General features: G+C 45.1%; 1 protein-coding gene and 3 long non-coding RNA genes across 7 annotated transcripts; 1 reads left to right on the forward strand and 3 right to left on the reverse strand.

The window, feature by feature from the left end:
- The first annotated feature begins 272 nt into the window (after nt 1–272).
- Nucleotides 273–10,892, forward strand: LOC120106932 (pleiotropic drug resistance protein TUR2-like). 3 transcript variants are annotated; one of them, XM_039120034.1, is made up of 24 exons: nt 785–1,107; nt 1,199–1,319; nt 1,439–1,527; nt 1,630–1,714; nt 1,811–1,970; nt 2,073–2,149; nt 2,980–3,030; nt 3,481–3,571; nt 3,678–3,979; nt 4,079–4,360; nt 4,438–4,754; nt 4,862–5,022; nt 5,160–5,263; nt 5,342–5,504; nt 5,607–5,726; nt 5,802–5,941; nt 6,062–6,394; nt 8,752–9,042; nt 9,202–9,285; nt 9,381–9,514; nt 9,590–9,817; nt 9,934–10,105; nt 10,279–10,533; nt 10,602–10,862. In XM_039120034.1, the coding sequence occupies exons 1-24, from the start codon at nt 785–787 to the stop codon at nt 10,860–10,862; spliced, it is 4,344 nt and encodes a 1,447-aa protein (XP_038975962.1). The 3 variants fall into 3 exon arrangements, with proteins under 3 accessions (XP_038975963.1, XP_038975962.1, XP_038975961.1); XM_039120035.1 differs by having other exon boundaries at nt 273–1,107; nt 5,160–5,292; nt 5,362–5,504; nt 5,607–5,941; nt 10,602–10,892; XM_039120033.1 differs by having other exon boundaries at nt 5,607–5,941; nt 10,602–10,892.
- LOC120106934 lies at nt 1,219–1,967 on the reverse strand. 2 transcript variants are annotated; one of them, XR_005508907.1, is made up of 4 exons: nt 1,832–1,967; nt 1,573–1,749; nt 1,414–1,481; nt 1,219–1,305 (listed from the first exon to the last, which is right to left on the reverse strand). It is a non-coding gene; the product is annotated as an uncharacterized LOC120106934 (long non-coding RNA). The 2 variants fall into 2 exon arrangements; XR_005508908.1 differs by having other exon boundaries at nt 1,414–1,492.
- Nucleotides 4,799–10,697, reverse strand: LOC120106935. Its single transcript, XR_005508909.1, has 2 exons — nt 10,609–10,697; nt 4,799–5,049 (listed from the first exon to the last, which is right to left on the reverse strand). It is a non-coding gene; the product is annotated as an uncharacterized LOC120106935 (long non-coding RNA).
- Nucleotides 10,792–14,287, reverse strand: LOC120106933. Its single transcript, XR_005508906.1, has 3 exons — nt 14,193–14,287; nt 13,926–14,077; nt 10,792–10,918 (listed from the first exon to the last, which is right to left on the reverse strand). It is a non-coding gene; the product is annotated as an uncharacterized LOC120106933 (long non-coding RNA).
- Between the last annotated feature and the right edge of the window lie 13,043 nt (nt 14,288–27,330).

The following is a 27,330-nucleotide window of genomic DNA, read 5'->3' on the forward strand; positions in this document are numbered from 1 at the left end:
TAGTCGTGATCCATGCGGTACCACGTACCAAGATAAGTCCGTGGTCCACCGGCTTGTGTGAACCTACACGACTTTGACGAGCGGAAAAGCAGCGTCCAACAGCCATATGTCTGACACGGACGCGAGGGCCAAACTGGTCGGGTTCGAGACCAGAACCAACATGGACCGGGTCAGGATACTGGACCGGACCCAGATGAACCGGTGCTAAGAATAATATATATATATATATATATATATATATATATATATATATATATATATATATATTCTTGTATTAAATATATTATGGTTTCTAGCGGTGGGCGGCGAAAGGATGGATCCTTACGTTGAAATGGAAGGCCTCCCCCTCCTCTAGAAACGTTGAAGTCCAAACGGTCACGTGCTGTTCTCACGCGCAAAGAAGGCAGGGAGCTTGCGTAGCTACTGGTGCGTCCTTGAAGTCCCCGAGGAATACCATTTCACTAGTGCTTCCTTACATCATTAACACCAGAGGTTCCGGTTCTATTTAAAAGGCGCTATCCTCCTTACCTGCCCCAGTACTTCCTTCCCACGAGAAGCAGAGACCCCATATTCTTCCCTCGCAGCTACCTCCATATCTTGGGATCTCAATTCTCTTAGGGAGGAAGCTGGTGATTCCCAGTCCCTTTTTGGCTGTCAGCCAGAGCCCAGCTATTCCTTGTTTGAAGTTCTTGAAGTTCCCAAAAAGTTTCGGCAGGGGCAGAGAGCTTTTTCTATTCTGTTTCTGAAAAAAAGAATCAAGGGAGTTCGAGCAACCGAAGATAAGATGGAAATCGCAGGAAGCAGCATAGTTGCAAGCTTCCACCGGAGTAGCTCGGCGTGGCGGAGCGGCAGCACCAAAGATGTCTTCTCACGGTCTTCAAGGGATGAGGACGATGAGGAAGCTCTGAAATGGGCAGCGCTTGAGAAGCTGCCCACTTACAACAGAATGAGAAAAGGAATACTGACCGGGGCCACAGGTGAGCGTATGGAGATCGATGTAGAGAATCTTGGATTTCAAGAGAGGAAGAATCTGATGGAGAGGCTAGTGAGAGTGGCAGAGGAGGACAATGAAAAGTTTCTATTGAAACTCAAGAGCCGTTTGGACCGGTAAGTTTATTTACCTGGATTGCTGGTTTCCTTTTAAGGTAGGACCTGCTGGTTTCTTCGAGTTTCTTGCTGATTTTTTCACTCTTTTCAGTGTTGGAATTGAAAATCCAACAATTGAGGTCCGCTTCGAGAACTTAGAGGTTCATGCGGAAGCTTTAGTGGGAAATAGCGGTGTTCCTACGGTCATCAACTTCTTTGCTAACAAGATAGAGGTAACCTACTAACTATAGAGACAATCATGCAAGCTCATATAAATATAAGATGGATTCATGAATTCGAGGTAGCCAAAAACTAATAATGGCTGACCTGATATACTGTTGTCTCTCCACAGGGGTTGCTGAACTCCCTTTATATACTTCCAAGCAGAAAGAGACCTATGACAATACTTAATGACATCAGTGGGGTCATTAAGCCTAGCAGGTAAGAAACGAATCGATGATAAATTTATAATAAGAAATAAAATACTTGGCAGTGAATCAGCTTTCCGTTTTGGCTTGCATGCACTAAGTTTCTGCATTTCAGAATGACTTTGCTCTTAGGGCCTCCAAGTTCTGGGAAAACTACTATGCTCCGAGCTTTAGCAGGAAAGCTTGATACCAGCCTCAAGGTAATTTTATCACCTTATCTATTTGTGGCCTCTCACTATGGTTTACATGCTCATGATATTTCAGGATTACTTAAATATTCGTGTATGAAACATTAGGTTTCGGGTAGAGTGACTTACAATGGCCATGGGATGGATGAGTTTGTCCCCCAGAGAACGTCTGCTTACATCAGTCAACATGATCTCCACTTAGGTGAAATGACAGTGAGAGAGACCTTGGCTTTCTCTGCAAGATGCCAAGGTGTTGGAACACGTTATGGTATGCACAAGATAAAAATGTCAGTCCCGAGTTCATTTGAGGGATATTTCCAATGTTTGAATCTAATAACTCTTGTATCGGCCTTCTTGCAATGAACTTCAGAAATGTTGACAGAGCTATCAAGAAGAGAGAAGGCAGCAAATATTAAGCCAGATCCTGATATAGATGTCTATATGAAGGTAAATATTCAATCAGTAGGATCGAAATTATCCTATCTCAGACAAAAATAGACCATTAACAGGAGCAACCAAAGAAGAAAAAGAAAGGAAGAAGGAGATCATTTGAATTGCAAGATATCATTCTATTGTAGCACCCGAGTAAATATTCAACTGTTGATAGCAATTAAATTTCTTAAATTTCATATTGCATGAACCGAATCTGCCTCGTCACAAGCATATTACTTTTGTCCATGACTCAAGAATCCTAGTTCTAGGATACAACACAGACCACATTTATACTACAGACAAGTGAAAGCACTTTCTTCATATACACTTGCAAGTCAAAAGAATCAAGCATTCTAGCTGTCTTGAGGAACATAACTGCAATAAAAAACCAAAAACAACTTTCAAAATAATTAACCACTCTTCTTGAAACAGCAAAGAATGAAGCCACAAAGATTTCTTACTTCTTTCTATATACCCACCATTTTGTCTAATCATAAAAGATGAAAAGATGCATGGATACCTATTGGAATTCTGGAAATTTGCCTTCGAAAAAAACAACCTCCAGTTATTATCTCTGGCACAAACCAAAGCTTGATTATGTCATCTCAGGCAAAAAGATGCATCCCTAAAGGCATTCAGATTTGGTATAAATATCCGCATGATAACAAGCTCGTCATTCATTTGACAATTCTCTAGGCTCGCTTTCTTTCATATTCTCACATTGCTATCCTTTTTTCCCTCTTTTTGTTCTTAGAATATGTCTAGCACATATATTTTAGAAGCTTGATTTAGTTAAATGTTGAATTTTCTTTTTTTAATCTTTCTTCCTTTCTCTACTTTAACAGGCTATTTCGGTAGAAGGTCAGGAAAGTGTGGTCACAGACTACATTCTGAAGGTATGCCCTGAGATCAAAAAGATATAAACTCTTCAGCAAGTGTAGAAAATGCTCTCAGAAGTAGATAACCTACATATTTCAAAACAGTACTCCTTATGCCGTGCTCCATCAATCATTCCTGTAACCCCAACTATTATGAGTGCTTCCATCCAAGCAAGTCAACTAGGTGCTATGGTCAAAATACTGCATAAATCAAAACCACTGACCATTTTATAGACATTCCTACTGAGAGCAGAGATACTGCAAAAGGTATCCCACAGGATGGTAATTGATAAAATGATTACATAGAGAAGAAAATATTAAAGTCCAATTAAGGATAAGGTACAAGTGGCAAGGTTGGAGGCAAGCGCTCGACATATTAGGGCAACAAATATGTTCAGAGATCTCTTACCCTAATGCACAATAGTCATGACTCCTATCTTCTTCTCCCTGCTTCCTCTAAAACTGCAGATTTTAGGACTGGATATCTGCGCCGATACTATGGTCGGGGATGCAATGTTAAGGGGTATCTCTGGAGGGCAAAAGAAGCGAGTCACGACAGGTCGAATTACTGTTAATGAGAACCTTTGGGATTGTACTCTCGCACTCAAAAACACTCCTTTTGTTGTAAGACTGCCAAACTTGAACAAGTCTCTTCTTGTCAATAGGTGAAATGCTTGTCGGTCCAGCAAGGGCACTGTTCATGGATGAGATCTCTACTGGCCTGGACAGCTCCACAACTTTCCAGATTGTCAATTCCCTCAGGCAGTCCGTTCACATCCTTGGAGGCACAGCACTGATAGCTCTGCTTCAGCCAGCTCCAGAGACTTACGACCTTTTTGATGACATTATTCTCCTCTCCGAAGGGCAGATTGTGTATCAGGGCCCACGTGAGCATGTGCTTGAATTTTTTGAATCCATGGGTTTCAGATGTCCTGAGAGAAAAGGTGTTGCCGACTTCTTGCAGGAAGTAAGTAGCTAAAGTAGTTTGATATGATATTTTGTTTATATTGTCTATGTTCCAAGAATTGTATTGTAATTTCAACAATAAATCTGATTGCATTAACAGGTAACATCAAGAAAAGACCAGCAACAGTATTGGGCAAGAAGAGATGAACCATACCGTTTCATTCCTGTTAAGGAATTTGCAGATGCATTTCTGTCATTCCATGTTGGTCATAGGTTGGAAATTGAACTGTCCACCCCTTTCGACAAGAGCAGAAACCATCCAGCTGCTTTAACTACATCAAGATATGGAATTAGCAAGAGAGAATTGCTGAAAGCTTGCATGGCGAGAGAGTTTTTGCTGATGAAGAGAAACTCATTTGTCTATATATTCAAACTCTTCCAGGTCAGCGACAGACCTTGCACAATTCCTAAATTCATATCATCCTGCATCTTACATGCTCTGGCCTTTAACAATTTCAGCTCTGTTTGATTGCAACTATTGCAATGACGGTCTTCCTGCGCACCAAGATGGGCCATAGTGACACGGAGGATGGTTTAGTTTATATGGGTGCACTTTTTATCGGTATTATCACGCATCTGTTCAACGGGTTTGCTGAACTTGCAATGAGCATTGCAAAGCTTCCCGTCTTTTACAAGCAAAGAGATCTCCTATTTTATCCTGGCTGGGCATATGCACTACCTGCGTGGATACTGAAGATTCCGATCTCATTCTTGGAATGTGGTCTCTATGTCGCCATGACTTATTACGTCATTGGTTTTGATCCAAATGTCCAAAGGTGAAATTGGATAGAAAAATCTGATCACCATCAGTAAATCCAGATTGCAAATTTGTAATATATATCTTTCAGCGTCTTGAAATAACCAGACAATTTTCTTTGCACAGGATGTTTAGACAATTTTTGATATTTGCACTGGTTAGCCAAATGGCGTCTGGACTCTTCCGGCTCCTGGCTGCATGTGGTAGAGAAATGGTTGTTGCAAACACATTCGGTTCCTTTGCACAGCTGGTGCTTATAGTCCTTGGAGGCTTTGTCATATCAAGAAGTAAGATGTCTTTAAGATAATGTGCTTCTGTACAAGGCCAAGATTCTTGCAACAAATTAAAAGCCATTATCTCAACTTTAATTTTATTAGTAAGACTAATGACAAATGCATGACTAAATCTTCTTTGCTTTCTTCAGAGGATATCAGGAAATGGTGGATCTGGGGTTACTGGTCTTCACCCTTGATGTATGCACAGAATGCAATAGCTGTGAACGAATTTCTTGGGAAAAAATGGAGACATGTAAGAAATTCCCTACTGAATATGCAAAAGTTTGATTCATTGGAATTGATCTGAGTTAGCATTGACTCCTCAAAACAGGTTGTTAATGCGACTGCTAGCACAGAAACTTTGGGAGTCCAAGTTTTGGAGTCTCGAGGTCTTTTTCCCCAAGCAAAATGGTATTGGATTGGTGTCGGTGCATTGCTTGGATATATTGTGGTTTTCAATTTCTTCTTCACTGTTGCGCTTTCTTACCTTGACCGTGAGCTCCCTCCCCTCCAAAATTAAATGTTTCTCAGTAATACTGGTCGCACTTCTCAGCAGGATAAATCAATGATCTAATTGTCAAATTACATTGATGCAGCAATTGGAAAAGGCCAAACAGTTATATCTGAAGAAGCGTTGAAAGAGAAGCAAGCTAACCGAACAGGCGAAAGTGTCGAGCTGCCAACTAGAGAAAGGAACTCCAGCCATCCATCTGAAGGTCAGTTTAATAAAAAAGTTCGCAATCTGATTTACAAGAACACTGATGCTTACCTACAAATCCACATGACTGCAGCAAGAGGCAGTGGAAGTAGGACCACGGGGATGGAGATCAGCACTGAGGCTAATCAGAACAGGAGGAAGGGTATGGTACTTCCATTTGTTCCACTCTCACTCACATTTGATGATGTCAAATACTCCGTGGACATGCCACAGGTATGCTCGAGTTCAAACATATTATGCAATTTTACAAAGTAAAGGCTAGGTTATGTCATTCACATTATTATAAATTTATAACCAAAGAACTGCGGACTGATTGTTAATTTACACTCACAGGAAATGAAAGCTCAAGGAGTGACAGAAAATCGATTGGAACTGCTCAAGGGTGTAAGTGGAGCATTCAGGCCAGGAGTTCTCACAGCACTGATGGGTGTCAGTGGAGCAGGTAAGACAACATTGATGGACGTGTTGGCTGGGAGAAAAACGGGCGGATATATTGAGGGAAGCATCAAAATATCTGGTTATCCAAAGAAGCAGGAAACTTTTGCACGGATATCAGGATACTGTGAGCAAAATGACATCCACTCACCCCATGTGACAGTATATGAGTCTCTTGTCTACTCTGCATGGCTAAGGTTACCCCCTGAAGTTGATTCTAGCAGAAGAAAGGTAGGCACTGCAATAACTTTACACCCTACAGCTCAAATGGTAGCATCATGTAGTATGTACAATATGCATCATTCATCATTTCCTGGACGTTTAAACATATATGTCGGGTCTTTCTTTTTCAGGAAAAATAAAGGGTCAGTGCCAGCATGTAATACAACACTTTAGAAAGAATGTTTTCTACATAATTTCCTCAGATGATATGTAGTTTATATTGGAGCATCATGATATTATTATGCAAATGAACAGGCAAAAGTTAGACTAGACCACATAATCATGAGTTGGTAATCTGCAATTACCTCCTAGAATACCAAAACCTGTTCACAAGCTCATAACAAGTTGATTATACAGATCCAGTAGGTTGATTACACCATCAGTTCAACAAGTTTTATTATATATCACATTTGAGACTAAGTTTATAAAGTTGGTTATTCAGATCCAGTGGGTTGATTGCATCATCAGTTCAACATATTTTATTGTATATTCGATATATGCATGAAAAGAAGTATGTACATGTGCATGTTCATCAGCATATGTGTAGTCTTAATAACTTCAACGTCAGCTTATCTTCTCCATAAGCTCATCGGTATCACTTTCAGATTACAACTATTGACCTAACCTTATATTTCGCAATTCCATTCTTTCCACTTATTATACTTTATGTTATTTGTGTCTAAGTCACACATGTTAAACAGTTTCTATATGATCTATACAAAACACTCATCATAAGCTTCTATCTTATTTATGTCTTAATAGCACCTGAGGTGTAAATTCTCATGTTTTGTGATGTAGAGAACACAAGGAATTTCTCTTAGTGGATTCCAAGCATTTTATATTATGTAATCAAGTTGCAGGTAGGCTCCCAACTTGGTATAACCAGTTGTTCAGTTATTGTTTGAGGAATTTGTCACCGACCAGCCACATGCAGCATCTTCCTCCCAATCCTTATTGCACTTTATATCATAAAGTGCTGAAAGAGCATGGCATGAAACACGAGACTATTAATAAACAATACTTATCTAAAAATTCTAATTAATCACATAATGCATACAAAACACATATATGCCCTGAAAAAACAATACAATTGCATACATAAGATTTAAGGAAGGAAAAGAAAATTTTCTTTCTTTCCTCTTCTTATGAACATTTTGCGTGCCTTGTTTCATTTATCTATCTACACAAACAATAGAGGCAAGGGCTAATATACTGGCATACTAGTGATTGTAGAAGCAGGATTGCATGGATCACTTGACATGGATTGTCCAAAAACTATTTGTGAGAATATCTTTAAACTCAATGCTCATATTTTGCTGATGTTCGCATGCATGTGACTGCTTACAAAAAGCAAAACATATAGAGAAGGCGTGTTTTGTAATTTCTTTTGGGGCTAATAATTTGGTCATATTGTTTTTTATGTGTTTCATGCTGTGTCTGCTATACTTACACATGCTACATAGCATATGACATAATATACTGAACTTTGATATTAAACATCATACTCACTCTTGACTTTGCTTTTCTCTGATCCATCAACTCTTGATGCCTATGGTCTCTTACACCAGTAACTAACAACATTGTGGTTCTAGTAAAGCCATATTCAATGCAATTTATGTAAGATATTCATTTTTAGATCTATTACCTATTTACAGAAATAAATCAAATAAATAAATTTATAAAAAACACATTTCTAGGATGACAAATCTTCAAAAATGAAATAAAATAAGTCCTCTCTACTGTAATTGAACCAGTCCAACTACCTCTCCTTGATGTTTCTATGATTTGTTGTACATCCAGAAACCATGTAATACATCCATCATGCATTTCTAATCGAGTAGCGTATCTCAAATATTCCATATATCTTAAAAGAAATTATCTCTGGTATCCTATAAATTGTATGCAAATGGTAAGATGCTATTTGGATGATAGTGGTGATGAATGAAAATTTTAGTGATAGAAAAAAAAAAGAGTGAAGGTCGGTCCATACAGCTAGCTCAGAAGATTGGTTTTTAATATAACAAACTACAATTACATTTAATCAAATTTAACTATATAGCAAACTCAAATCTAATGTTAGTGAATAAAGAAGATTAGCAAATGTACCTCTATAGTATTCCAATATTGATGGCTAAGAAAAAAGGCCCGAGTTATTAAAATCTTTTCTGGCATCTTAAGCAGGAGAAGAATAAATTGATATGGCACATATGCAATGTATTGATTTTTTAAAGATTAGAAGAGTTCATATATCCTTAACAGTATTTCCTACATTGGTCTATGCTTGTCTATATCAACTAATGCCTAGATGAATTGGTTTACTTCTAGTCTGTTTAGCCAATAATCGACAGTGGACACAATAAATGCAGATGTTTATCGAGGAGGTTATGGAACTAGTCGAGCTCACACCGCTGAGGAAAGCAATGGTTGGCTTGCCAGGTGTAAATGGGCTGTCAACCGAGCAGCGCAAAAGATTGACAATTGCGGTTGAGCTTGTTGCAAATCCTTCCATAATTTTCATGGATGAGCCTACATCTGGACTAGATGCACGAGCAGCAGCAATTGTCATGAGAACTGTCAGGAACACAGTAGATACAGGAAGAACAGTTGTGTGCACAATTCACCAACCTAGTATTGACATTTTTGAAGCCTTCGATGAGGTAAGAGATAACTGGAAAAGCAAAATTTGCTGTTCCTCCTTAGAGATGGATATGCTAATGCACCACAATTCCATGACCTTTCTGTGCCAGACCAACCAGAAGGGTTCTTTTGGCTTATTGGTACTATTGTTTTGATGTCTAATTTTACCAAAATTGCAGCTCTTTCTTATGAAACGAGGCGGTGAAGAGATCTATGTAGGCCCACTGGGGCACAACTCATGCGAACTAATCAAGTATTTTGAGGTGATGAGAAAAATAGTATAGATCTGCATGAATTTTTCCTTTCCCTTAATGAGATCCCATGTTATAGGTGCTGATAGCAATTGTTTATTTTTAAGGGAATAAGTGGAGTCCCTAAGATAAAAGATGGTTATAACCCAGCAACATGGATGTTGGAAGTCACTTCAATGGCACAAGAAGAAATTATAGGAGTTAATTTTGTTGAAGTATACAAGAACTCAGATTTATTCAGGTATGTTGACTACTAGCACTTTCACTGCATCTCTGACCTCTTGTATTAAGAAAATTTTTGTGGTGATTCTTGCAGGAGAAACAAAGCTCTGATTCAAGAACTCAGTACACCTCCTCCTGGTTCAAAAGATCTCTACTTCCCCGCACAATATGCACAACCATCCCTCATCCAGTGCATCGCTTGCTTCTGGAAACAGTACAAGTCATATTGGCGCAATCCATCATACAATGCCATACGGTTATTCTTTACAACAGTTATAGCCCTAATGTTTGGGACAATATTCTGGAGACTTGGCTCTAAAACGTATTAATTCTGGATCTTTACTTCAATTTGATGTAACTCTTGTCTTCATGTCAAATTTATGATTTTTTTAATTTGGTAATGACAAAAGCACCTCTACGTGGTCGTAAAATTTGCAGAACCACACAGCAGGATCTGTTCAATGCCACGGGATCAATGTATTGTGCAGTCATGTTTATTGGAATACAGAATTCTCAAACTGTCCAGCCTATTGTGGATGTTGAACGGACAGTATTCTATAGAGAGAAGGCTGCAGGAATGTATTCTGCTTTACCATATGCATTTGCACAGGTAAATGTATAAGATTTCATGTTTCAGGACTGTCATGTTTCAAACAATCAAATGATTTTTCAGGTTATTCTGTACTGGATCCTCATTAACAATTGGGGACCAATATTACCATATTTATGCATTTCTTTCTTTTCTTTCATGAATCACTCCTCACCTTATTCTATTGCATTCAGGTTGCAATTGAAATACCATATACCTTCCTTCAGACAGTGGTATATGGGTTACTTGTGTATAGCATGATAAATTTTGATTGGACAGCTGCCAAGTTCATGTGGTACATATTCTTCATGTTCTTCACATTTCTTTACTTCACATACTATGGGATGATGGCAGTGGCACTGACACCCAATTCAAACATTGCTGCAATAGTATCCACTGCATTTTATGCAATATGGAATCTCTTTGCAGGCTTCGTGATTCCTCGTCCGGTAAGTTTAATTTATCATATATTTTTTATTCAAGGATTCAAGCACTAAATTTCATTTATTGACTACAGAGGATACCTGTATGGTGGAGATGGTACTACTGGGCATGCCCAATTTCTTGGACCCTTTATGGCCTTCTTGCCTCACAGTTCGGAGACATGGGTGATGCCACCATGGACACAGATGAAACCGTGAAGCACTTCGTAAGGAGGTACTTTGGATACGAACATGACTTCTTGGGAGCAGTTGCTGCTGCAGTTATTGCATTTCCTGTGCTCTTTGCGACTGTCTTTTCATTTGGAGTCAAGGTGTTGAATTTCCAACAGAGATGAGATCTCTAGTGAACAGCAGAGCTTATATTTTGTTAGATGCCGGTAAAGCAGCTCCTCTGTTAATGAACAAGTGTAAGTTTTGGTATTTATGATTTCTGAAAGATCACGGGATCCATAATGATGTAAAATAATAAAATAATTGCTTGTTAATACAATCACTCGTTTGGTGTGACCTTATGCATTCTCAAAGGTTGATTTTCTCCAATATGACAGACACCAAGGATGAAGTTTCTTTTTATGTGTCCCATTCAATTTTTTTGTACTTATTAATTAAGGATAAATCTTTTTTTGAAAGGCGAAGAAGGAGCGAGTTGCCTCCCTCCGCACCAATTTATTCAAAGCATAGAGAAAATACAGGAAGAAAGATTACAAGTTAGGAATCAGAGCTAATAAGTAGAGAGCTAAGATTGCATGTTATTTTAGGATAAATCATGTTGTTTTGTTTCAATTTGCCTTGTGTTTGGACAACTCCACGGCAACAGGTACGAGCAATAAGATTTCATTGACCTATGACCTCCTCCAAAAAACTAGCTGGTAGGTGTCATTTGGATTTCTTGGCCCTTTATAAGTATCCAAGATCTACCTAGTGTATAGCCGATGTGGAACTAAATACATACCTGCACGGATTCTCACATACTTCTTTTTTTAAGCTCCAGCATCCTTGCCAGGCTAAATATCCAAATCCATTCAAATCCAATCACAAGTGCCACAAATCCATTCACAAACACCACATACAACTCATGGGCAATCCAAATAAACCTATGCTACGGTATCTTCTAATCCATATGAGCTATAAGCTGGACCCACTCTAATACCATTTGCAACAATCCAAAACCTTGTCAAAAAAAACTAGTCGGAACATAGTATGTTATACCAGCTTGAACCGGATGGTACGTACCGTACTGTACTATACCATACCAGTTCGGTACCAATATTTGATATGGATGGCGTACCGACACTCAGTATGTTATAAAAATTCTATACCATACCATATCGACAATGTGCTAGTGTGGCACCGGTACCAAGATGGCAAATCTTGAGTCGGAAAGTATTATTTGGATTTCTTGACCTTATATAAGCGCCCAAGATTTATCCAATGCATATGGGAGTAAATACGCACTCGAGCGGGTCCTCACATGGTATCTAGCACTTTTGTACTTAGGGATCAGCTGATGAAACCACTAATCACCACATATCCTCATCTCAATCACCAAGTTTCATATATACTCCATTTAACTAGATAATTACCTTATCACTAGTCCCATTGGATTTTCATAACAAAAAGGGTGCCATAACCATGTAATTGTTTGTTAATATTATCATGATAATTTCTCTCCTTCAACACTCCTTTCATCATCACCTATGACACACTCTAAAGCGAAGACATTTCACAACAATGTCTTGAGACCAAGGCCCAGAAACTCTTACAATTACTCCCCTTCTAATTGATATATTTGCCACATGATGCAATTTTATTTCCTAAATGAAGGACTTCAGCCACTTATGTTCTCTCCTACCAATATTCACAGATCTTTTGATTAATTTGAGTAAACATAATCAATCCTACCACTGATAGAGACCTTATCACCAATTTCATCCACTTTCTGCCTACCCTTAACACTGCCACATCCTCATCCGGCTTCCCATTCTAGCAACCTCCTCTTGTCTATTTCAACTTAGTAAGGTCATTGCCTACCACTATTTGACTACCACAGTCCATATTTTGCTATCAAAATTATGACCCGTCACCCATCTCACCTATCAATAACCATCGACAACTGTAGGTTCAATCAGATCGCCCCAATAGGCACACATGAAAACCTTGTTGATGCCTCATCCTCCATTGGTTAATGCACTGCTCATATAATCTACCATCTTCCCACTCCCACATCTAACATCTCGTCTTGAAGCACTGTAACACAAATAATTGAAAGTGTTTGAACTTTCAAGTGTTGAAATCCAAAAGACACAGAAATGTAACTTCAAGAAGGCCAATAAAATAATGCACGGTAATCATGAGACAGCAAAATCAAGCAAATCTGATAGTCCAAGCAATGTTACACTTGCCAACTTTTGGCAATAGTGTAAAACACTAACATGAAAGATTATCATAATGTTTTGGCGATGACCGTTATGTTGTCTTGTCAAGGAGTGTCCATGACTCTTGAGGAGCTTAGGGCTTGTTTGGTTCGGGAAAAAGTGTGGTCAACGGAAAAGTAATGAGATGCCTCTTGTTTAGTTAGAGTTTTCAAAGGAGAGAGACAAAAAAGTTGTATTTGCATGGAAATATGATTCCCACATTTCATGGAAAAGTCTTTCCCATGAGAAACATGCCATGAGTCAAAAATCACTCCATTTTTATTTTTTTCTCAAAAAGGCCCTTCAGCATTAAAGAGGCATTAAAGACCTAATTTTTATTAAGGGTATAATAGAAATTATACATAACTTTTTCAGAAAAGTGGATGGTCAACCAAACATAAACACTCTAAAAAAAATCTGTCACTTTCTCATAGTCAACCAAACATGCCAAAAGTATTTTCCTATGCATGCTCTTCCTAAAAATATGCTTCCCAGAAATCATATTTTTAGGAAAAAAAAATGCTTCCTGCGAACCAAACGAGCCCTTAGAGTTTCCAGGTGTCTGACATGCCAAAAAGCTATACGCTTAGAGAGTTTCCTGGCAACCAAAGTGCAGGGACTCGCGTAAATCAAAAATCTGAAATCATTCCACCAAGAAAGCAAAATCTTTCCTGGTGCAACTGGGGACTTGAGGGAAGAAGATGGCATCTTGTTTCACAACTCATTATGCCAACTCAATGCTAAGTCGCTTCAACACATTGAATTCTTGGAGTTATTCGGCAAGACAGGGTCGATAAAAACTATGATAATGGACATGAATCAAAATCTATCAAGAAAAGTGCCTCTAAGAGAACGAAATGATGACCCATTAATCAAGAGGGCGAACAGGACGAACTTTTGCAGCGCATTCGGAAGCGTAACATGAAACAGTCAAGTAAAACAAGAAATTAAAGAAGATGGATGAAGGAAGAGAGGATGACCTACCAGTAGATCCCGTCGAGATATCTGGCTTAAAATATCTTGATCTCACCAAGAAACAGCAATGGAGATTGAAATAAAGCAGGTGCCTCCAAGAATTCGAGTAAATAGAATTCAGATACATCGATTACATCGGTCCAGAGACGGCCATCTGGAATCTTCAAAACAAGGAACGAGATCTCAATATCTTTCAAATAAATCAAAAGCAACAATCACAAGAAAAAGAGAGGAGAGCAATTAAAGCTGCCGATCAAGAAGAGAGTCGAAGCTCACCATAGAGTTCAAAAGTCTCCAAGATAGAGATTAGAGAGGAGAGGATAGAAAACACAAACCCTTAGGGTTACCTCCTCCTCCTAAGCTGTGAAGGAAAAAACAGAACAAACCCCCACACGCCAGTTGTGTGACCGTTGCTTTCCCGTGGAATCGATCGATTCGATGTGATCGGATGCGACAGCGTCCGATGAGATCTGGACGGTCTCCGTGGCTGACTGGAGCGTGGATGCGATTTTTTTATGACTTCTCGAATTCTTGAATGGAGTGAGTGATAGGGCTGCCAACGAGCTGAGCCGAGCCCGAGCCACCGCAGTCTCAGCTCGGCTCGTTCCATAAAAGTCTAGGCTCGGGCTCGGGCTCAGTACTGAGCCCTGTACTGGGCTCAGGTTCGGGCTCGCCTGGCACAGCCCGACTCGGCTCGGGCTCGTAAGGCTCGTTTGCCCGTGCCCGAGCCCGCCGCGGCGGCCTGCGCCCCATCCCCATCGTTCGTCGGAGGACGAGAGCAGAGAAGAACGAAGGAAATAAATAAAGAAAGAAAGAAAGAAAGAAAAGAAGAAGAAGAGAAGAAAGAAGGGGGCGGCCACGCCACCGGCACGAGCGTCGGCCGCGGGTCGGCCGCAGGTGCCGAGGGCTCGGCCGCGGGGAGGGAGTGAAACTTTCACTGTGAAAGCAGGGGGTAGGAGGGACCTCGATGCGGGAACGGCCGGATGGGGCGGCGGCGCTTCACGCTTGTTGCCTCCCCCGCTGAGGGCGACGGCATCGGGGGCGGAGAAGGGAGAGGAGGCGTCGTCATTGTCATCGGAGGGGAGGGGGCATCGGCTTCAGGCTTGGGGGCAAGGAGGGGTTTGGACTTTGGAGGGAGGCACCGAGGCACGGGTGAAGGGGGGTTTGAAGGGTGTGGCCGTGTGGGGGGTTTGGAGGGCAGGAGGGGGGGTTTCGGACCTTTCGGTGGACGATGGTGCTGTCTGTGGAGTCGGGGACTGAGATGGCAGTGGACCACCGAAGCGACGAAGCCGAAGCCTTCAAGCCTTCGATTCGAACCACCGAAGGCAATGGGGGCAGTCGGGCAGACCAGCAGAGCTAGGTGGAGCCGGGATTCGGGAGAGAGCGCCGCCGTCGGGGAAGGGGATCGGGACTCGGGGGAGGGCTGGGAGAGATCAGAGACGGAGAGTGGGAGTGGCCAGCGGGCAGTGTGGACCCAACCCAAGTCGCAATTCGCGAATTGGCGTGGCGATTCGGATTTCGGGAGGGGGCTGGGCGTGGACGGCTGCCGGCTGGGCTAGGCTCGTTTGAGCCTGTAAGCTACTTAGGCTCGAGCCCGGGCTCGAGCTCGAGTGTAAACGGTCCTCATGTTGGGCTCGGGCTCGGGCTCGTTTCACTAACGAGCCGAGCCCGAGCAGCTCGGCTCATCAACAGGCCTACTGAGTGAGGCGACCGAAGGTGATATAGGGAGATCTGGTGTGTGCCAGGGATGACATGCCAACCGTTCGATCATAGTCTATTTGACGTCCTATGAATTTAAGTTCAAATCAGGTGGTTGATGTGAGTTATCAGGGATTGGCTGAAGCACCGCTGCTGAAAGCCTTGGGCGGGAGAAGGTTAGAGCCGGTTGGGGTCCCTCTTTTTGTTTCCCTTCATAAATTGAGGTCCATGGACTGGATGGCTCTGATTGAAAGCAATGTTCGAGGTGGAAAACACTCAACCGTCAATTATGTGCGTGCTGAGATTTTACTGTTGGCTCACATGCAACATTGATCAGCCGGATGGCCTTTGGACTAAAGTTGGAAGAAGATGATTGTCACAGATGAGTTCGGGTTGTACCTTTCACGTGAAAGAATGATTCACCTTGATATCATCTGCTGTTAGAAGTATTTTGAGATATGTACGAGATACGATCCAATAGTTGTTGTCGCGAAAGAAGATCAATCATTCTTTCATGTAACACGAAGTATTTGTTGGTGTCCAGGCCAATCATATCCATCAGCTCAATGAGAATCTCTTGTCGAAACCTACTTGTGATCATTTTCTTTCTCCACAGAGAATATCAAGAATGGTTGATCTGGGTTTACGGATCCTCTCCCTTGATGTACAAAGAATGGGTTTCTTGGGCCTAGTTGGCAAAGAAGCAATAGTTTCCTTCTTGAGTTGTCTTACATCATATGTTCCATCTGGTACAACTTGTTGATCCAAAGTTGAGCTGTAATGTCCGGGCCCAATACAGACCGGGCCCAATACTGTAGGGCCCAGTTAAATAGTATTGGGCCAGGGAAGGGTTAGCAGGCCTTGTAGGCCCAAGAAGAGTAGGCTGCCATCTCCCCGAGGGCTGAAAGGACAGTACCACCAGGTGGCCAACGGAGAGACCCCCCACAGAGCATGCACAACAGAAAACCGCCACCTCCTCCTTCCCTCGGCAGCCGAGCTGTGAGCTGGCCGGAAGGGGAGGGCAGCTGGTGGCTCCCGGGGCTCTGAGGAAGGAGAGGATGCCACCTCTCCTTGGGGTCAAATCCTAAGCCAAGTTTTTATAGCCCTAAAACCTGCTAACCCTGATTTTTGATATACCCTCCCTAACTCTCTAACCCCCCGAAATTCTATACCAGAGAGCTAGGCCCTGGAGCTGGAGGTAGAAGGTGCCCCGCAGCCCTAGGAGAGGAAGGAGGGACTTTGTACCGAGGTGACACCGCACTACTTCGACCGACCACAACCAGGTAAAGACTCTGCAAGTATAATTTTAGATAGGAAATGGAGGGAGGAAACCCTCTAGCGGATGTTCACCTCTCTGTTCCGTCCATGGAACAGAGGGGAGTACACCGGACAGGGAGGAAGACCGGCGCTAGAAGGAAAGAGGGAGCACTGGGAGGATAACCCTGGGCCGGACCCACGGGCTGCAGGCCGGACCCACAGGCTGCGGGCCGGACCCACAGGCCGCGGGCCGGCCTGAGAAAGGCCCAAGCCCAGGCCCAACTGCCACCCGGGCCGAGCCCAACCGGACTCGGCCTGCGGGTGACAATCGCGGCCGCCGCCGCCCTGGGGCCGAGGGGCAGCCTAAGGGGCCGCCGGGCCTGGCCGTGCCGGCGACAGACGCGGCCCCAAGGCCGCCAGCCTCAGCCCCCACCTCTCGGCCGGCGAAGAGGGGGTAGTGCAGCTCCCGCCAAGGAACACACAAAAAAAAAAAAGAGAGAGAAAGACCGGTGCTTACCTCGGACCACGGCCCTACCTCGCCGTGGTCGGAGCCGGTGAGGGCCCCCAGAGGAGATACGGTGTCGATCCCCCTCTCGGCTTTTCCCCTTTTCTCCGGCATCACTTCGGAGAAGGGGAAAGCGGGGACGGGCCTCCCCCGCCGCTGCCCCGAGAAGGGAGCACCACTCCGGCCGGCGGATCGGAGGGCGCTTCGTCTCCCCGGCCGCCTACGAAAGGGAGGGAGGAGCCGGAAGGCGGAAGGGAGCCGGAGGAAGGGGGGAGATGGAGAGACACGGGCGAAGAAGGGGGCCGAAGCCTCTGGAAGCTCCCGGAAGAAGAAAAAAAGAAAGAGAGAGAGAGAGGGGCCTTAACGGGCTAGCGGGTCGGATCCAAGTCCAGATCCGAAACCCGTTAGGCCCAAATGGTTCAAATCGATTGGGTGAGCCCAAATGAAGGGTCGATCCAAGCCCAATCAGATTGGATGGGTCAATTAGGCCTAATTGGTGTTGGGTCTGAATCCGACCAAGCCTGAATGAACCCAAATTATGTAAATTGGGCTAAATCCGGACCCAATTAAACCCAATTCAGCTGGGTCCGAACCATGTTCATGACAGGTTGACCCCAGCAAGCCCAATCAGCCCTAAATCAAGCCCATACCAGGCCCAATTAAATTGGCAGAAGGCCAAATTGGCTAGGAAAAGTGGACTTAACCACAAATCAGGCCCAACCTTTCCCTTAGAGGCCCAATTAGGCCTCGTAGACTCAAATTTACTTTAATTGGGCTAAAATTTATGATAATGTGAGTCTTATAAATGGTTCCAGGAATTAAAGACTCGTCGTCCGGATCCAAGAAATTTAAATACTACTTATTGTAAGTAACCTGTCCTAATCCTGTTATGGATCATGTTATGTTATTAATGTTTCCTAAGCATTTATTTTAAGTATATATGTTTCTTGCATGATATGTTACAATGCATAAGTAACTTGCATGATTTCAGAAGCTATGGCTATGTATGCAACATGATGATGCTGATATTTTAATCATGCATGCAAGTTGGTATAATGAAATACTATCTAGCCAAGAGGCACTATTATAATGGGCTCAAAGATGCTACTGATCGAATGCAACTGAGCTGGCCTTGCTAGTGGCCGAGAATAACTTCGCTGGCCTTGCTAGTGGCCGAGAATGACTAGCTGGCCCCGCCAGTGGCCGAATGGACTTCGCAGTAGCATCCGAGAGAATGGACCACGGCATGCCGGGGGTACGGTTTCATATGCATACTTTATGAAAATGATATTTGAAGCATGATCATGAGGCTCATTTCAGAGCCTGGGTATATGAGGCGGGTGTTTCCAAATCCTGCAGATGCGTTTTGGGGAGAAGCAAAATTGGTGAGGGGTGAAAGACGCTTGCGTGAAGCCCCGGAACCGGCCAACATCTGGCAGGGGAGCCCCGTGTTTCCCCCTCATGTGGGCCCGATAGTCACGTGCCCTGCGCAAGCGGGCCGTGACATTTATGAACGTGCCTGGCCAAAGCATACATTGTTTTACAATGGGTTTTTGAATATATCCTTATGAAATGTTGTATTTTGCTAAAACCGCTATCTCCTTTAAATGATGCTAATCGCATGAATTCTTATGTTTTATGAAAATTTTGTTTGACTGCAAATACTGCTTTGTTTAAATTGCATATATATTATGCCATGATGATTATTAGATAAATATGCATGTCAGCTTCTCAAAACCTGATTTACATGTTTAGCCTACTAGTTGATCCGGTAGGATTATGCAGGATTACTTACTGAGCCGTGTAGCTCATATCCGTTCATTTACTTTTTTCTTTCAGATCCTCATCAGTGATCGCCATCAGATATGCTTTTATTTTGTTACAGAGCTTCGTATTTTTGGAGAAGCATATATACTTTTGTACATTTGAATAGCATAGAAGTTCCGTATTTTTGGTTTCAAACTTGAAGGTTGTACTGCAAACTTTTAATATATATATAAGTTTGAATCCTTTTGGCTACCTGTTACCCCTGTATGAGGCTGCGTGCTACTGTGGGCGATAGTCGCCAATAGCACGGCCGTGTCACGGATCCGGGTCCGGGGCGTGACATCTAGTGGTATCAGAGCCTTAGGTTAAACAATAGAATAACCATAAAATGCCTAAGGAAAGGGGTAGTTAAGAATGTCACCGTCAAAAAAAAAGATATATATATATATATATATATATATATATTATAATATGCTAGTTTATTGTAATCTTATTATGAGAACTTTTGACTGCAAGGCGATTGTTCGAGAGATATGGACGACGACAGGAGACCACCCTCCCCGGAGCCTAGTGAGCAGTCGGTTCCCCCAGATACTCCACGATCTGCAGCAGGTCAAGCAGGCCTTGCCGAGGTATATCAGCTTATGGCACAAGTGCTGCAACAGCAACAGATGATGCAGCTGGCCGCTATGCCACCGGCAGGCACCTGCTATGAGAGGTTTCGCCGACTAAACCCTCCGACCTTTGAGGGTGGGCCTGACCCTATGGTAGCAGAAGCATGGATCCGGGAAATAGAGAAGATGTTCCGAGCTCTTCTTTTCCCCGATGAGGTGAAGGTCCGGCTGGCGACCTCTATGATGAAGGGGAATGCCGAGTTCTGGTGGACGGCCATGGAGACAGCCTATGCTGTCGACGGACTTACATGGAGGGACTTCAAGAGGTTGTTTTACAACCAATATTTTCCAGATTCAATCAACCAGTCTAAGCAGAATGAATTCTTGGCGCTAACCCAGACCGACCGGATGTCTGTTCTGGAGTATGCCAATAAATTCAACGAGCTGGGACGATTTTGCCCCCAGTTCATGGAGGAGGAGAGAAGTAAGGTGAACCGGTTTGAACAGGGATTAAGGTACGGGATTCGATCCCGAATATCCTCCCATCTGTTCTCAAGCTACAAAGATGTACTGGACCGAGCCTTGAAGGTTGAGGCTGACCTGATACGGTCCGGGAGGGAGAGAGAAGACATGAAAAGGACCCGATCGTCGGGAGCTCAGAGTAGTAGGTCCGGGGGCAGCAAGGGGTCGGAGCCCAAGAAGAAACAGAACAGAAGCTGCTCCACCTGCGGTAGGAACCATGGCGGACCCTGCTTAATGAAGACCGGAGCTTGTTTCTCTTGCGGGCAGATAGGACACATCGCCCGCGACTGCCCGAGTCGAAAGAAGGACGAGCCCAGACACACTGCACCAGAGGACCAGAGATCAAGGGGTAACCCTCGAGTTTTCGCACTGACTCGACAGGAAGCCAGTGCTAGCGATCACGTGGTGACAGGTACACTTCTGGTCAACTCGGTTCCTGCCCTCATTCTATTTGATTCTGGTTCTACGCATTCTTTCGTGTCAGTTAACTTTTCCAGACAATTACATGGCATACCTGAGAAATTATTAGGACCATGGCATGTTGCTACACCCCTTCAGAAAACCGCAATTGTTGACACTAAACATAGAGATTGCATAATTCAGATAGGGAAAAAAAAAAAAGAATTAGAGACAAATCTTTTACAGCTTGACATGCAAGACTTTGATATTATCTTGGGCATGGACTAGGGTGGTATTTCGGATGCCTGGGGAGCAAGAATTTTTCTTTCAGGGCGACATACCCCTTCAGGGTGCTCCCACATTGCACTTCATTTCCGCTTTGAAAGCTGGAAAGGCTCTGAAAAAGGGGTGTATGGCCTATCTGGCCTGTGTAAAGAATGTTCAGAAAGAGATCAAAACTGGAGGATATTCCAGTAGTCAGAGAATATCCGGATGTTTTTCCGGAGGAATTACCGGGATTACCCTCAGACCGAGAGATCGAATTTGCTATCGACCTCGCACCAGGAGAGGAGCCAGTCTCCAAGGCTCCTGATTAATCAAAGGCTTCAGGCTGCCCAAGACAGACAGAAAAGATGGGCTGACAGAGGAAAAAGGGCCTTGGAATTTTTGGAGGGGAACTTTGTCTTCCTGAAAATTTCTCCGTCGAAGGGCATTACCCGATTCGGAAGACACGGCAAGCTAAGTCCTCGCTACATCGGCCCTTTCGAGATTCTTGCCAGGATAGGCAAGGTTGCCTACAAATTGGCCCTACCCCCGGAGCTATCAGGCGTACACAACGTCTTCCACGTCTCCTTGTTACGGAGGTATGTCCCAGATCCCAGCCATGTGGTGCCATATGAGCCTCTGCAATTAAATGAAGATTTAACCTATGAAGAGGCTCCCCTGCGCATCATAGACAGAAAAGAGCAAATCCTCCGAAGGCGCACCATTCCCTATGTTAAAGTCCAGTGGACCAACCACACTGAAAGGGAAGCTACCTGGGAATTGGAGGAAGAGATGCGACAATGTTACCCTCAACTCTTCGAGAACCAAGGTATGCTTAATTTCGAGGACGAAATTTATTTAAGGAGGGAAGGATGTAATGTCCGGGCCCAATACAGACCGGGCCCAATACTGTAGGGCCCAGTTAAATAGTATTGGGCCAGGGAAGGGTTAGCAGGCCTTGTAGGCCCAAGAAGAGTAGGCTGCCATCTCCCCGAGGGCTGAAAGGACAGTACCACCAGGTGGCCAACGGAGAGACCCCCCACAGAGCATGCACAACAGAAAACCGCCACCTCCTCCTTCCCTCGGCAGCCGAGCTGTGAGCTGGCCGGAAGGGGAGGGCAGCTGGTGGCTCCCGGGGCTCTGAGGAAGGAGAGGATGCCACCTCTCCTTGGGGTCAAATCCTAAGCCAAGTTTTTATATCCCTAAAACCTGCTAACCCTGATTTTTGATATACCCTCCCTAACTCTCTAACCCCCCGAAATTCTATACCAGAGAGCTAGGCCCTGGAGCTGGAGGTAGAAGGTGCCCCGCAGCCCTAGGAGAGGAAGGAGGGACTTTGTACCGAGGTGACACCGCACTACTTCGACCGACCACAACCAGGTAAAGACTCTGCAAGTATAATTTTAGATAGGAAATGGAGGGAGGAAACCCTCTAGCGGATGTTCACCTCTCTGTTCCGTCCATGGAACAGAGGGGAGTACACCGGACAGGGAGGAAGACCGGCGCTAGAAGGAAAGAGGGAGCACTGGGAGGATAACCCTGGGCCGGACCCACGGGCTGCAGGCCGGACCCACAGGCTGCGGGCCGGACCCACAGGCCGCGGGCCGGCCTGAGAAAGGCCCAAGCCCAGGCCCAACTGCCACCCGGGCCGAGCCCAACCGGACTCGGCCTGCGGGTGACAATCGCGGCCGCCGCCGCCCTGGGGCCGAGGGGCAGCCTAAGGGGCCGCCGGGCCTGGCCGTGCCGGCGACAGACGCGGCCCCAAGGCCGCCAGCCTCAGCCCCCACCTCTCGGCCGGCAAAGAGGGGGTAGTGCAGCTCCCGCCAAGGAACACAAAAAAAAAAAAGAGAGAGAAAGACCGGTGCTTACCTCGGACCACGGCCCTACCTCGCCGTGGTCGGAGCCGGTGAGGGCCCCCAGAGGAGATACGGTGTCGATCCCCCTCTCGGCTTTTCCCCTTTTCTCCGGCATCACTTCGGAGAAGGGGAAAGCGGGGACGGGCCTCCCCCGCCGCTGCCCCGAGAAGGGAGCACCACTCCGGCCGGCGGATCGGAGGGCGCTTCGTCTTCCCGGCCGCCTACGAAAGGGAGGGAGGAGCCGGAAGGCGGAAGGGAGCCGGAGGAAGGGGGGAGATGGAGAGACACGGGCGAAGAAGGGGGCCGAAGCCTCTGGAAGCTCCCGGAAGGAGAAAAAAAAAGAGAGAGAGAGAGAGGGGCCTTAACGGGCTAGCGGGTCGGATCCAAGTCCAGATCCGAAACCCGTTAGGCCCAAATGGTTCAAATCGATTGGGTGAGCCCAAATGAAGGGTCGATCCAAGCCCAATCAGATTGGATGGGTCAATTAGGCCTAATTGGTGTTGGGTCTGAATCCGACCAAGCCTGAATGAACCCAAATTAAGTAAATTGGGCTAAATCTGGACCCAATTAAACCCAATTCAGCTGGGTCCGAACTATGTTCATGACAGGTTGACCCCAGCAAGCCCAATCAGCCCTAAATCAAGCCCATACCAGGCCCAATTAAATTGGCAGAAGGCCAAATTGGCTAGGAAAAGTGGACTTAACCACAAATCAGGCCCAACCTTTTCCTTAGAGGCCCAATTAGGCCTCGTAGACTCAAATTTACTTTAATTGGGCTAAAATTTATGATAATGTGAGTCTTATAAATGGTTCCAGGAATTAAAGACTCGTCGTCCGGATCCAAGAAATTTAAATACTACTTATTGTAAGTAACCTGTCCTAATCCTGTTATGGATCATGTTATGTTATTAATGTTTCCTAAGCATTTATTTTAAGTATATATGTTTCTTGCATGATATGTTACAATGCATAAGTAACTTGCATGATTTCAGAAGCTATGGCTATGTATGCAACATGATGATGCTGATATTTTAATCATGTATGCAAGTTGGTATAATGAAATACTATCTAGCCAAGAGGCACTATTATAATGGGCTCAAAGATGCTACTGATCGAACGCAACTGAGCTGGCCTTGCTAGTAGCCGAGAATAACTTCGCTGGCCTTGCTAGTGGCCGAGAATGACTAGCTGGCCCCGCCAGTGGCCGAATGGACTTCGCAGTAGCATCCGAGAGAATGGACCACGGCATGCCGGGGGTACGGTTTCATATGCATACTTTATGAAAATGATATTTGAAGCATGATCATGAGGCTCATTTCAGAGCCTGGGTATATGAGGCGGGTGTTTCCAAATCCTGCAGATGCGTTTTGGGGAGAAGCAAAATCGGTGAGGGGTGAAGGACGCTTGCGTGAAGCCCCGGAACCGGCCAACATCTGACAGGGGAGCCCCGTGTTTCCCCCTCATGTGGGCCCAATAGTCACGTGCCCTGCGCAAGCGGGCCGTGACATTTATGAACGTGCCTGGCCAAAGCATACATTGTTTTACAATGGGTTTTTGAATATATCCTTATGAAATGTTGTATTTTGCTAAAACCGCTATCTCCTTTAAATGATGCTAATCGCATGAATTCTTATGTTTTATGAAAATTTTGTTTGACTGAAAATACTGCTTTGTTTAAATTGCATATATATTATGCCATGATGATTATTAGATAAATATGCATGTCAGCTTCTCAAAACCTGATTTACATGTTTAGCCTACTAGTTGATCCGGTAGGATTATGCAGGATTACTTACTGAGCCGTGTAGCTCATATCCGTTCATTTACTTTTTTCTTTCAGATCCTCATCAGTGATCGCCATCAGATATGCTTTTATTTTGTTACAGAGCTTCGTATTTTTGGAGAAGCATATATACTTTTGTACATTTGAATAGCATAGAAGTTCCGTATTTTTGGTTTCAAACTTGAAGGTTGTACTGCAAACTTTTAATATATATATAAGTTTGAATCCTTTTGGCTACCTGTTACCCCTGTATGAGGCTGCGTGCTACTGTGGGCGATAGTCGCCAATAGCACGGCCGTGTCACAGATCCGGGTCCGGGGCGTGACATGAGCAATGACACCAATGGAGTTCAAATCCTGAAAGCTTGTGGGATCTTTGTTGATGCAAACTGGTATTTGATTGGTGTGGGTGCACTGGTTGGATCTCTTCCTGTCTCACATCCTTTCCATTCTGATTCTTGATTGGCTTTATAGTGTTAGTGTCAAAACATACTGATGTGCATTAGCTTCTCCTGTGGCTATAAGCATTTTGAATTAGATACTGCGGTACTAACTGCAGCACTTGGCTGAAGTCAGACAGTTGTATCCGAGGAGGCCTTGAGGGAGATACATGCTAAGAGAAGAGGAGAGAATGCTCAATTACTAGCTGCAGGGACTGATTCTGCTCAGCCTGAACCCGAAATCCCGTCTCGAATAATTGCTTTCTGCTCTCTTCTATATCCTGCTGACACAAGAAAGGTTGGTAAATTCGACCCTTCTTTTTTTTTTTTTTTTGAGCAGATTCTCTGTGTTTGGTTTTCAGCTAACTTGTTAAAGATCATCATTGCAGATGTTCATTGAGAAAGTGATGCAACTTGAAGAGCTGAGCTCACTGAGAGGTGCACTTGGTGCATTGCCTGGTGTCAGTGGTCTGTCAACTGAACAGCGGAACATGGATTCTGAAATTTACATGTAACCATGGCTTACATGAAAATTTACTTGGTGTCGGAGTCACCGCTATTTCTATCAAGACCTCTTCCATGTAAGCATGGCTTTTGGTGTCCATTAGTGTTACTGGCTGCACCAAATGACAGAATGCATCTTGGTTGCAGCAATTTTAGGAGCACATAACAGGATCCGTCCAAGTCCTTAGGTTCTTTTGGGGGAAAAGTGTTGCCGCATCCTCGGCCGAGCGCGTTCCGCCAAGCAGGGGCCAGCCAAGCAGGCTGAGGAGCCGGCCGAGCACATTCCTCCGAGCAGGAGCTAGCCGAGCCCGTTCCGCCGAGCAGGGGCCGGCCGAGCAGGCTGAGGGCCGGCCAAGCAAGCCCCTGCGCGGGAACCGGCCGAGCGCATTCCTCCGAGCAGGAGCCACCCGAGCGCATTCCTCTGAGGAGGAGCCAGCCGAGCGGACCCCCTGGGCGGGGTCCGACCTAGCAATACTTAGTCTGGCCAACCCAAGAACGCCCAAACCATATCCTGAGGCCACGTCCTCCCGCAGCTTAGTCGGAAGATTACGTGTTGACGTCACCAACAGCCGACGTATATGAGTCGTGCAGACTCCCGGTTTACTCAACAATCAAAGCGCATGGCGTTCGCAGGCCCTCAGCTTACTCAATAATTAAGGCGTATGGCTTCCATCGCTTACGGACACCAAGCCTTTCACGGCAAACTCACATGCCCATAAATGACGGCATGGCTCCATGACGACTTGGGCTCCGGCCTAATCTCCTGCGATGATGGCATTGACTTACATGATCGGGCATTAAAAGATTGATCGTACGACAGACTCTGTCACATCACAGGTGAACTAGCTCTCCCTATAAAAGGAGTATTTCTCCACTCAAGGGGGGCTCTCTCTCTCTCTCTCTCTCTCTCGGTCCATTTTTCCCCACATATTGCCCCTGTGCTGACAAAAGCATCGGAGGGCCGGCGCCGGAGAGCCCGGCCACTGGCTTCTTGCAGGTCTCCAGGAAGACGCCACCCGTCGACGGACCGTCACTCGCCACTCAGGCGGCGGAGCCTCCCCCTTCCGGCCGACGGTCGCCCCCGGGTCCAATTTCCAGCAACAGTTGGCGCTAGAGGAAGGGCTCGAGTCGCGACCATGAAGCTGAGAAGCAAGGGAGCTTCCAACGCCTCCCGACGTCCTCCACCTAACCCTGGACACTCTGTCCAGAACTCGCCGCCTCCGGCCGATTCGACTCCCCAAGTTCGGCCGGAGCAGTTTGATGCCCTGGTGCAGCAGGTTCAGGCCTTGGCTGCTGCTAGAGTTGGGCAATGGGCCGTGCCGGCCGGCCCGGCCCAGGCCCACCGGGCCTAAGGACTAAACGGGCCGTGCCTGGCACGGCCCGTCCAGCACGGAACACCAGCCCGGCCCGGCCCCAGGCCCCTCTATTGGTGGGCCGGGCCGGGCACGGCACGCCACGGGCCGTGCCAGGCACGGCCCGTAACGGGCGATAACGGGCCGTGCCAGGCACGGCCCGCAACGGCTTCAAACGGGCCGTGCCTGGCACGGCCCGCAACGGCTCCAGACGGGCCGTGCCAGGCACGGCCCGTCTGGAGAGGGGGGAGATCAACGGCTATTTTCGTGAAAATGACCCTTTTACCCCTCCCAACAGTCCAATAACGGCTGAATTGAGGGGTATTTTGGGAAAAAAATTTTTTGGGCTTCTATAAATAGCCCATTCCTCCCTCATTCTCACCACACCAAACCTCTCATTCTTTCCTTCTCTACTGCTATTATTTCTCTCTTCTAAAGTGCTCTTCTAGCAATT

Source organism: Phoenix dactylifera, unplaced genomic scaffold, assembly GCF_009389715.1.
Source record: "Phoenix dactylifera cultivar Barhee BC4 unplaced genomic scaffold, palm_55x_up_171113_PBpolish2nd_filt_p 000694F, whole genome shotgun sequence".
NCBI classification, from domain to species: Eukaryota; Viridiplantae; Streptophyta; class Magnoliopsida; order Arecales; family Arecaceae; genus Phoenix; species Phoenix dactylifera.

Excerpts from the sequence above, each read along its gene's own strand:
- LOC120106932 (XM_039120035.1), top strand. The coding sequence starts at position 785 with ATGGAAATCGCAGGAAGCAGCATAGTTGCAAGCTTCCACCGGAGTAGC. Across the intron at positions 1,715-1,810 it reads AGCTTGATACCAGCCTCAAG|GTTTCGGGTAGAGTGACTTA; the intron begins GTAATTTTATCA and ends ATGAAACATTAG. Across the intron at positions 4,755-4,861 it reads TTTGATCCAAATGTCCAAAG|GATGTTTAGACAATTTTTGA; the intron begins GTGAAATTGGAT and ends TTCTTTGCACAG.